The 11,235-nt window shown below is 45.9% G+C and overlaps 1 protein-coding gene across 1 annotated transcript in view; it reads left to right on the top strand.

The window, feature by feature from the left end:
• Nucleotides 1-9,981: 9,981 nt before the first annotated feature.
• Nucleotides 9,982-11,235, top strand: part of LOC113823424 (MAP kinase-interacting serine/threonine-protein kinase 1) — a 38,030-nt gene continuing 36,776 nt past the window's right edge. The window contains exon 1 of the mRNA XM_070113780.1: nt 9,982-10,225. Coding sequence (XP_069969881.1) covers nt 10,198-10,225 — 28 coding nt within the window. The 5' untranslated portion in view covers nt 9,982-10,197. The remainder of the gene's footprint in view (nt 10,226-11,235) is intronic.

Here is an 11,235-nt window from a genome sequence, read left to right as displayed (position 1 = left end):
AATATTTTTAAAGATATAATTGGAAGATTTTAAATGTGGAATTCGAAGTCTGAAAAATAAGCAGGAATTGGAATCGTCTTATTATATGCTATTATTATTATTGTTGTTGTTGTTGTTGTTATTTTATTGACGAATAATTGTTTTTGTTATTTATTGACTTGTACTTGCTTGATTGGTGTTGATGTTTTGATGTGCATTTTGGCGGGAATGTTCTGAAGAAAGAGGATTGTGTATCGAAGTAGTTTTTGCGTCGTTTCGGTGACTCTATTGCTATGGATAATTGGTAGTTGGGTGGTTTAGAACTTTTTTCTTTTTCTTTTCTCTTTTCTTATTTCTTTCATCCTTTATTTTCTCTTCTCTTCTCTTTGACTCCTCTTCTCTCTCTCTCTTACTTCTTTCCTTCCTCCCTCACTCACTTATCCTCGCTCATTCCCTCCCCCTTCCTCTCTTTTTATCTTTAACACGTTTTTCTCTCTTCCTCCTGCTTCCTCATCTTCTTTTTCTCTCGTTTTACCTCCCTCCCTCCCTCTTCCTCCCAATTTCGCTCGCCTCTTCATTCCTCCTTCCTTCTGTCCCAAATATCCTTATTCCTCCCCTTCCCTCTCTCCCATTCGTCCTCTTTTTCTCAATTCCCTCTCCCCCCGCTACCGCCCCCTCCCCTCTTTCCTACTTCCGTCATATATTTTTGAATTTTGATTTTATATTGATGACGTCATCATTTCAGTCATTGTGAGGTCATAGTATCAAACAGAAAACAACTTTATAATTTCAACAACAACTTTATGCACATTATTGTTATATCGCGCCTCGATTGAAAAAAAAAAAAAAAAAAAAACTTGCAAGTAAAGAAGGTAAAACACATTGCAAGAACAGGGGAGGAAGTTCTTGCTCTTGTTCTTACCTTTTGTTGCATCTCAGGTGTGATTCATCCGTGACTCAGCTGAACACTGAGTCCGCATAACTGTATTGTGTGAGTCACTCTACTCTCACTCTTTCTGTGTTATTCCGTGTCGGTGGGTCTCATAATTTGTTGTTTCTCTCTCTCTCTCTCTCTCTCTCTCTCCTCTCTCTCTCTCTCTCTCTCTCTCTCTCTCTCCTCTCTCTCTCTCTCTCTCTCTCTCTCTCTCTCTCTCAGTTTGCGTTCGTTATTGGCGTTTGTGTGCGTATGCGTGTGCGTGTGCGTGTATGTATGCCAGTGTGCGTGTGCGTGTATGTATGCCAGTGTGCGTGTGCGTGTATGTATGCCAGTGTGCGTGTGCGTGTATGTATGTCAGTGTGCGTGTGCGTGTATGTATGCCAGTGTGCGTGTGCGTGTATGTATGCCAGTGTGCGTGTATGTATTTCAGTGTGCGTGTGCGTGTATGTATGTCGGTCGGTGTGCGTGTGCGTGTATGTATGCCAGTGTGCGTGTATGTATTTCAGTGTGCGTGTGCGTGTATGTATGCCGGTGTGCGTGTACGTATGCCGGTGTGCGTGCGCGTGTATGTATGCCAGTGTGCGTGTGCGTGTATGTATGCCAGTGTGCGTGTGCGTGTATGTATGCCACTGTGCTTGTGCGTGTATGTATGCCACTGTGCGTGTATGTATGCCAGTGTGCGTGTATGTATGCCAGTGTGCGTGTATGTATGCCAGTGTGCGTGTATGTATTTCAGTGTCCGTGTGCGTGTGCGTGGTTGTATGCCAGTGTGCGTGCGCGCGTATGTATTTCAGTGTTCGTGTGCGTGTATGTCCGTGCACGTGTGTGTATGTGCATTTCTCTTGAGACGAAACACATGTATCCGCGTGCTCTTTCCCGTTTACATATCTATAAATAAAGGCAGTGACGACGCACATGTTTCCACCTTGTACAGACATCACCTGTTCGTACCTAATTGCTTAACCAGGCTCCGTTTTCTTCGCGTTTCATAATTCGATTATAAGGGGATACAATTTTTTAAAATAATGTTTATTCTTGCTTTATCTTCTGTGCTATTTTTTTTTTTTATGATACCAAGAATATTTATCCGCGCTTTGTCTTCTGTGCTTTTATCTTTTTTTTATATGATACCAAGAATACTTATCCGCGCTTTGTCTTCTGTGCTTTTATCTTTTTTTATATGATACCAAGAATATTTATCCGCGCTTTGTCTTCTGTGGTATTTATATATATATATATATATATATATATATATATATATATAATACCATATGTTCCTCGTCTATTTTGCATTTTGTTCACGTTAAAACCTTGTCAGTGGAAGATAAGCAAGTCTGTTTATAAGGGAGATCATTTGATTAATTAAGTAACCCCTTGTGATTAATGGTGTTGGTATCTTCCATCTTGGTCTAAATTAATCACTAGTGTTGATATGAATTTTTTAATTTCCGGTTAAAATATACTTCTAAGAGACGGAGAGAGAGAGAGAGAGAGAGAGAGAGAGAGAGAGAGAGAGAGAGAGAGAGAGAGAGAGAGAGAGAGAGAGAGAGAGAGAGAGAGAGAAGCAGAGAGAGAGAGAGAGAGAGAGAGAAGCAGAGAGAGAGAGAGAGAGAGAGAGAGAGAGAGAGAGAAGCAGAGAGAGAGAGAGAGAAGCAGAGAGAGAGAGAGAGAAGCAGAGAGAGAGAGAGAGAGAAGCAGAGAGAGAGAGAGAGAGAGAAGGAGAGAGAGAGAGAGAGAGAGAGAGAGAGAGGGAGAGAGAGAGAGGGAGAGAGAGGGAGAGAGAGAGAGAGAGAGTGACAGAAGCAGAGAGAGAGAGAGAGTGACAGAAGCAGAGAGAGAGAGAGAGAGTGACAGAAGCAGAGAGAGAGAGAGAGTGACAGAAGCAGAGAGAGAGAGAGAGAGTGACAGAAGCAGAGAGAGAGAGAGAGAGTGACAGAAGCAGAGAGAGAGAGAGAGAGAGAGAAGCAGAGAGAGAGAGAGAGAGAGAGAAGCAGAGAGAGAGAGAGAGAGACGGACGGACAGGGAGGCAGAGAGGGAGAGAGAAGGGTGTGGTTATTAGTTAACGCACAGTCATCATATTCTTGACGAAATTATGTAATTTTGGTTGAGTATTCATTATTCAAGAGATTGGTCACGATAGCTCTGCACATAAACGTTAGTCAAAATCGAAGAACAGCAGTGCTAATTATGATTGTATAATTATAATAACTGATACAGAAATAGCCGTGAATCGAACCCGTGCGCCGTGAGTGAAGCTTCGAAACCCGGATTTAAAAAGTTTCATTCTCTGGGGAAGGCTAGGTCAGTAGCAACCCGAGGAGGTGTCATGACGTCTGATTCTATTTTTAGAGAGAAAAAAGAGCACTTGGTGTTTATTTTGATGACGTCACAAAAGTTACGGATGCTGTGTGAATATGGTCGATCATTTTGGTCTTTTCAATTTTTCATTTTTCAAAAAAGGATGGATATTATTGGTTGTAATGGTAATATTTGTAATGTTAGAAAATTTGTAATAATTGTAATGGTAATGGTTATATTTTCATCGAACAGTCGTCAAAACAGACGCCATTGACACCACCTCGAGTTGCTACTGATCTGACCTAGCCTTCCCCTTCATGTTAAGATCTTGGTGTTCGAAGCGGAATTTAGAACTGTTTTGGCCCAAGTTTTGTCTGTTTGTTGTTTAGTTATATTTAGTTATATTTAGTTATATTTAGTTGTTATATTTAGTTATATTTAGTTGTTATATTTAGTTATATTTAGTTATATTTAGTTATATCTCTTGGATTCTCAGATCGCCAATTTTTGGATTCTTTTCGGCGTCTCTTTGTTTATGATTTTGTTAGTGTGTTTTTTTAATGTTTTTATTTTTTTATTTTTAATGTTTTTATTTTTTATATTTAGATTTCGTTTTTCAATTAACATGATTTCTTTGTTTTTTTTTTCCCTTTGTTTCCCGCTTTGTTATTTTGTCGTCTTTGTTAATATTACAATATTTCTCTTATTTTTTGGAAGTTCTTAAAGGGAAGTGTATTTTGTGTCGATAATTTAATTAGAAGTATATATAAAATTATTTCTATATTACCACCATAACTTACTTTTAAAAAGTTATGTGAAAAGGAACTAAGAAGTTATATATATTCTTTACCAAGATCCAGCTGAAATTTATCGAGAAATTGCGGGTATCTTTAACTATACAGTGCAAGAGGGGCATTTGAGGGACACCGACATGCAGGTTATAACGGCCAAAATGATTATCTCTGCCCCCCACCCCCCTCTCCTCCTCCATTCCGCTCCCTCGTTCCCCTCCCCCTCCTCCTTTCCTCCCCTCCCCTTCCCCTACCCCTCCTCCTACCCGCTTCCCCCCTTCTACTCCTCCTCCCCCTTCCCCTACCCCTCACCCTTCCCCCTCCCGTTCCCTCTTCCCCCTCCTCCTTCGTCCCCCTTCCCCCTCCCTCCTTCCATCCCCCTTCCCCTACCCTTCCTTCTTCCCGAACCCCCTCCCAATCCCTCGTTCCCCCTACCTCTCCTTCCATCCCCCCTTCCCTACCCCATCTTCCCGCTCCCCCTTCCCTCCTCCATCCCGCACCCCCCTTCCCCCTCCTCCCTCCCTCACCCCCCCAGTTACCATCTTTATTTCCCCAACATTTTTCCCTGCCCTTTTTCACTCCCCCTCCATTCTTCCACGTTTCTCTGCCCCTCCCCATTTCCCCTATTCCTCCCTTCCCTCTCCCTATGTATTCCCTCCTTCCCCTCCCATATCTCCCATTTCTCCCTCCCTCTCGCTCCCCCTCTCCCCCTATATTTCCCTTCCCTCCCCCTGCTTTCCCCCCTACCACCCCCCACCCCCTCCCCCTGCTCTCTTCCCTACCACCCCCACCCCCCCTGCTCTCCCCCTACCACCCCCTCCCCCTGCTCTCCCCCTACCACCCCTCCCCTCCTACCCCCTCCCCCTGCTCTCCCCCCCCACCACCCCCTCCCCCTACCTCTGTTACCCACGGTTGCCTTTCTCCTCTCTAACTGGTCGTTACCTGTCTGTTAATGATGGCTTGATGATCGTTTAATTACTGACAGTTAATTACAGTCACTAATGGGAACCGTAAACAAAAAGTATCAACTCGCTGACCTCTTGTTTGTGAGTGTCATTGTTTTATTTACTTTTTGTTTGTTTGTTTGTTTGTGTGCAGAGGAATGAATTTTTATGTTCGTTTTTTGTTTTTGTTTTTTTGTAAAATACGTTTTTTTTTTTTTTTTTTTTACCAATGTTATATATGTAGAACAAAAATTATCATTTGTTTAAATAAAAGTTTAATGTCTGGTAGATGGATTGTTTTTAGAATTATTTTGATAAATGAATCGGAGAAATAGTATGAAATTTTGGCGGTGGGAGAGTTTGAAAAAACAATATCTTGGATAAAGTGCTACTGTTTCTGTTGCTTTCGGTTTTGTATTTGTCTGTCATTTGTTGTATTCTCTTGCTTGCGTTCTATTTCTGTTTGTTTCTCTCTCTCTCTCTCTCTCTCTCTCTCTCTCTCTCTCTCTGATTCTTTCTCTCCCTCTCCTTTTCTCTCTCTCTCTCTCTCTCTCTCTCTCTCTCTCTCTCTCTCTCTCTCTCTCTCTCTCTCTCTCTCTCTCTCTCTCTCTCTCTCTCTCTCTCTCTCAATCTCTCTCTCTCCCTCTCCCTCTCCCTCTCTTGTTCTTACCCTTCCCTTTCCCCTTCCTCTCCCTTCTCCTTCCCCTCCCTCTCAGATTCATCCTCTCCTTCTTTCCCTCTCTCTCACTCCTCTCTGCTTCTCCCCTCCCTCTCTCAATCCTTCCCCCCTCCCTCCCTCCCTCTCTCCCTCCCTCCCTCCCTTTATTTGCAGTTGGAAATGTTTACCCAGTTGTTGCCCCAGGGTTAGCACTCGCTACCTATATATTATACCGCCAGGGATTACCAAATGCGTTTTGAGATTCAAGGGCGTACATATTTTTGTTTTTAAAAAAAGATGGTGGACCCTTAGTGTGAAAAAATATTAAACTATTCATAAACGAAGGCTCTCTCCCCCCCCCTCTCTCTCCCCCTCTCTCTCTCTTCGCTGACACCCCCTCCCCTCTCCCTTCATATTTTGACGTGGGGAATTTACACAAGTGATTTTTTTTCGATTTTTTTTTGTTTTTGTTTTTGAACTTGAAAATAGAAAATGGAAAGAGGGGTGTTAGGTAAGAGGAATTATGTGTTTATGGCGGAGAGGGTGGAGGGAGGGGGGAGAGAGGAAAGGAAGGACAAGGTGAAGGGTACATATAAACAGACAGAAAACGTAGATGTATAGTGTATATACAAACGCGCGTTCAAGCATCCACACACATGCACATACGTTCCCTTTCTCTCTCCCTCTCCCTTCTTCCCCCTCCCTCTCCTTTGCCCTCTCCCTCTCCCTTCTTCCCCCTCCCTCTCCTTCGCCCTCTCCCTCTCCCTTCTTCCCCCTCCCTCTCCTTCGCCCTCTCCCTCTCCCTTCTTCCCCCTCCCTCCTCTCCTTCGCCCTCTCCCTCTCCCTTCTTCCCCTCCTCTCCTTCGCCCTCCCCTCTCCCTTCTTCCCCCTCCCTCTCCTTCGCCTCTCCCTCTCCCTTCTTCCCCCTCCCTCTCCTTCGCCCTCTCCCTCTCCCTTCTTCCCCCTTCCTCTTCCTTTGCCCTCTCCCTCTCCCTTCTTCCCTTCCCTCTCCTCCCTCCCTCTTCTTCCCCCTCCTTTTCCCACCTCCCTTCCTCCTCTTCCCCCCCTCCCTCTCCCCCTCCCTCCTCACCCTTCCCTATCCTCCCTCCCCCTTCCCTATCTCCCTCCCCCTTCCCTATCTCCCTCCCTCTCCCTCCTTCCCTCTTCCCCCTCCCTCCCTCTCTCTCCTTCCTCCCTCCCCCTCCCTGTCCCTCCTTCCCTCTCCCTCTCCTTCCCCCTCCCCCTCCTTCTCCCTCCTCCCCCCCTCCTCCCCCCGCCCTCACAGATGAATACACTTACAAATATGTCTCTGTCTCCCGGTGACTATCTCGTGTGTGCGTGTGTACCGAGGGAGCCAAGGTTAGTTTGCCGCAAGTGCACTCCGCAAGTGTTTGATTGTTTGACGTCGAATCCAAACGATCGAGGGGCGCTTTTCATCATCAGAGGGGGAGGGAGGGGAGGGAAGGGGGGGGAGGGGGAGAGGAGGGAAGGGGGAGAGGAGGGAAGGGGGGATGGTGGGGAGGGAGGGAAGAGGATGGTGAGGATGGAGGGGAGGTAGGGGAGGAATGGGGAGAGGGAGAGGATGGAAGGGAGGAATGGGGGAGGGGGAGATGGAGAAGAGGGAAGGGAGGAGGAAATGAGGGAAGAGGAAAGGGGAGAGGAGGAAATAAGGGAAGAGGGAGGGGATTGAGGAGAGGGAAGAGGACGGAGGAAGGAGGAAGACTGGAAGTAAGGAAGGAATGAGGGTAGGAAGGGCAGGGGGAGGGGAGGTTGAGGGTAGAAAATAAGGGAGGGAGGGAGAAAAGGGATGGAAGAGGTACGGTTGGAAATAAGGGAGAAAGGGAGGAAGAGGAGGAGGATAGAAAGTAGAAAATGAGAGAAGGCAAATCAAGAAACATTAGGAAGGAGGGAAAGGTTGGAAGGATAGAATGAGAAAACAGAGGAAGGAGGGAGAAGGGAGAGGAAGAAAACGAGTTAAGGGATGGAAGGAAGGGAGGGAGAGAAATGATATAGAAGGATTAACAATTAGGAAAGAAGTTAGAAAGGACAGGCGAGGTGAGAGAACGAAAAAGGGAAGGGATAGAAGAGGATAGAAGAGGAAGGGCATAGGAGGCAAGAAGAAAGGAGGAGGAAGGGGTATAAGAAGGTTAGACGGACGACAAAAGAGAAAGGAGGAAGAGGAAGACGGAAGGAACTGAGGGAGAAAGAACAAAGAACAAGAACCACAAGGTAGAAGGAAACTGAGGCAAAGAGGAGAGGAAAAGAGACAAATGGCGGAGGATAAAGAGAGAAATAGCGAAGGAGAATGAGGCAAATACGGAAAGAAAAGAGACAAATAGGCGAGAAGAGGCAAATAGGGAAGGAAAAGAGGCAAAAGGGAAGGGAAAGAGACAAACAGGGAAGTTAAAGAAGCAAATCGGGGAGGAGAATGAGGCAAATAGAGGAGGAAAAGGGGCGAATAGGGGAGGAGAATGAGGCAAATCGGGGAGTAAAAGAGGAGAATGAGCCGAATAGGGGAGGAGAATGAGGCGAATAGGGGAGGAAAAGGGGCGAATAGGGGAGGAGAATGAGCCGAATAGGGGAGGAGAATGAGGCAAGGGGAGGGGTACGATAAGGAAAGCCGCTATCCAGGAGTCACACCTGATCTGAATACGTTATCAGTATTTACTCGTACTTGTGAAGGGTACAAATTGGGAGTCCCCGTGTACCCTACTTGACCTTGGGATTAAGTGTGAGGTTGTTTGTGAGGGACGAAAGGGGAGGGAAGGTGGGAGGGATAGGGAGGGAAGGGAGGGAAGGTGGGAGGGAAAGGGAGGAGGGAGAGGGAGGGAAGGTGGGGGCAGGGAGGGGGAAGGGAAGGAGGAAGGAGGGAAGGTGGGAGGCAGGGAAGGAGGGAAGGGAGGGATAAGGAGGAAGGGGAATGAAGGGAGGGATGACAGGGACAGAGTCAGTGTCAGTAAGAATATGGGAGAGATAGGGAGTGAGGGAGGAACATGAGAGCAAATTTATATACATAAAGATACACGTGTACGACATTCACGCGCACACGTACACCCCCCCTCCCCTCCCCCCAACACACACACACGCATAAGAAAGGGAGAAAGAGATTGACAAAGAGAGTATGTGAAGACAGGCGTAAGGTAGGAGATCAGTTTAAGAAGGTCAGAAATGAATGTGCGCCGTTGGCCTCTAATCCTCCCAAGATTAAAAGCCAGGAATCGGAGTTAGAGATTTGTTGACGAAGCTGCTCTGTTGACGGACAACCTCTTCTGGTAACGGGTTTTGGGATTATGTCTTCTATTATTTCTTAATCTGTGTCTCTGTCTCTGTCTCTATATGTGCTCACTGTCTCTCTCACTCTCCGTCTCTCTCACTCTGTCTCTCTCTCTCTCTCTCTCTCTCTCTCTCTCTCTCTCTCTCTCTCTCTCTCTCTCTCTCTCTCTCTCTCTCTCTCTCTCTCTCTCTCTCTCCCATCCCTCCCATCCTCCCTTCCCTCGCTCCCTCCCTTCCCTCTCTCCTCCTCCTCCCTCCCTTCCCTCCTCCTCCTCTCCCTCCCTTCCCTCTCCTCCTCTCCCTCCCTTCCCTCTCTCCTCCTCCCTCCCTTCCCTCTCCCCTCCTCTCCTCCCTATATCCCTCCATTCCTCACTTCCCCTATCCCCCTCTTTCACTGCCCCCCCAGCAGAAAGTCAGTAAGCGAGAGCATATTGACAGCATATAGCCAAGGTATGTGCGGAACTTGCTTACTTGACATTGGCACTGTCAATGGCACGCGGTTGACAGTCTGGCCCTCTGCTGTTTGGTAATTAAGTGTCGAAGCCTTACGGTGATTGACAGCACACCTGTCTGTTTGGAGGTGTTATTGTTTTTGTTTTAATGTATGTTTTCAGTTTGTTTTGTTATTTCTGTTGTGTTGTTATTGTTGTTATTGTGGTTTTGTATTTATTTTCGTGTATATTTTGCTATCTATTTTGAACTTGTGAACAATTCAAATGACAAACCACGCAGTTGGAATGTTTACATCCTCTCTCGTTTCTTCCTTTCCTTCATTTCCTATATCCCTCATTCGGCCCTTTCTCCCTTCCTTACCTTTTCTTTCTCCTTCCTTCATTTCTACTCATTCTCATAGAAGAAAGAATAATAAAATCGAAAAAACAACCCGTTTTAAGAGCGGAAACTACCCCCAAACGAGCGAACAGGCGAGCGCAAAAGACCCCATTTGAGTACCAATTCCGATTCGAACATTCTCGACGCCTTTGAAAACCGCCCACTTCTCTCCCCCCCCCCCCCCCCAATACGACGAAGCTTCTTACAACCACTCCTCGATTCCTACGAGACTCCTTTCTCCTTCAGTTGGTGTCTGTCGGTCCGATGTAGAAGGTGGAAGAGGACGCGCGGTGGATGTGGTGGTGCTTGAAGGTGGAGCAGTAGTTGTGGAAGAAGCATCATCGGATTGGCGAAGCAGTCCCGGATTCTCGTGTGGATTTGCGTGCGGTGTGGTGTCTTTTTTTTAACGTTTTTTGTTGTTATTTGTTTTTTTCATTTTTTGGGGGGGGAGCGAAGGAGAGGTTGGTGGACTTCGGTGCTGCAGCCATGGGTTTCGACATGGTTTTTGAGGAGGGTAAGTGTATTTGTGATTTATTTTTATTTTTTTTAGTTTTGTTTCTTTCGTGTACATTTTTTTGTCTTGCGTTAGCCTTGTTTCTTTCTCCTTCCTCTTACTGTGTCTCATTGTTCTCCTCTTTTGCCCCTCCCTTCTTTCATCTTCCCTCTCTCCTCCATTTCCTCTTCTCTCCCACTTTCTTCCCTCAGCTCTTCCCTCTTCCCTCTCTCTTCCCTCTTTCCTCCCTCTTCCCTCTTTCCTCCCTCTTCCCTCTTTCTTCTCCTCCTCTCTCTTCCCTCTCCTCCTACCTTTCCGCTTCCTTCTCTCTATTCCTCCGACCTTTCCGCTTCCTTCTCTCTATTCCTCCCTCTCCTCTTCCCTCTCTCTCTTCCTCCCTCTCCTCTTCCTCCCTCTCCTCTTTCCTCCCTCCTTCTCCCTTTCAAAGATTAAGACCTCTTAGGATTCTAAAATTCATCATATATGATGATGACAGTAACCTTTATGCTTTAAGTAACGCTATTAATAAACCCACAAGTTACATCAATAGAGAACTTTTAAATCCCATTAAGTTGTTTTTAAACGCAGTAAGACACTTTAAACCACTTTTCCCCCCTACATTTTTTGCCGTTGATGATAGATCGTAAACCCTTGTCAAGGAAATGATTGAGATTTACAACCCACCTGCGAATGGAATGATTTCAGAATAAGGACTGTTAAATACACCTTTATTCCTTAATAACAAGGTGCCTCCTTACGTGAGATTATGCTCGTGGGAGGCTGTCGTTATTTGTGTGTGTGTGAAACGGTCTGTATGTATGTAGGGCTAAATATAGGCAAGCAGTATCAGTATTCTCATCCTCCTCATTCACTTCCTCTTTATGCTCCTCATTCTCTTCCTCCTTAAACTTCTCATTCTCTTCCTCTTTATGCTCCTTTCATCATCCTCATTCTCTTCCTCTTTATCATCCTCATTCGCATTCTCTTCCTCTTTATCATCATTTCCTCTCCCCCTCTTCTTCCCCTTCCTT

The sequence above is a fragment of the Penaeus vannamei genome, chromosome 3, assembly GCF_042767895.1.
Source record: "Penaeus vannamei isolate JL-2024 chromosome 3, ASM4276789v1, whole genome shotgun sequence".
Lineage (NCBI taxonomy): Eukaryota > Metazoa > Arthropoda > Malacostraca > Decapoda > Penaeidae > Penaeus > Penaeus vannamei.
The sequence above is the reverse complement of the archived record's forward strand: the minus strand, read 5'-3'. Positions and strand labels throughout refer to the sequence as shown.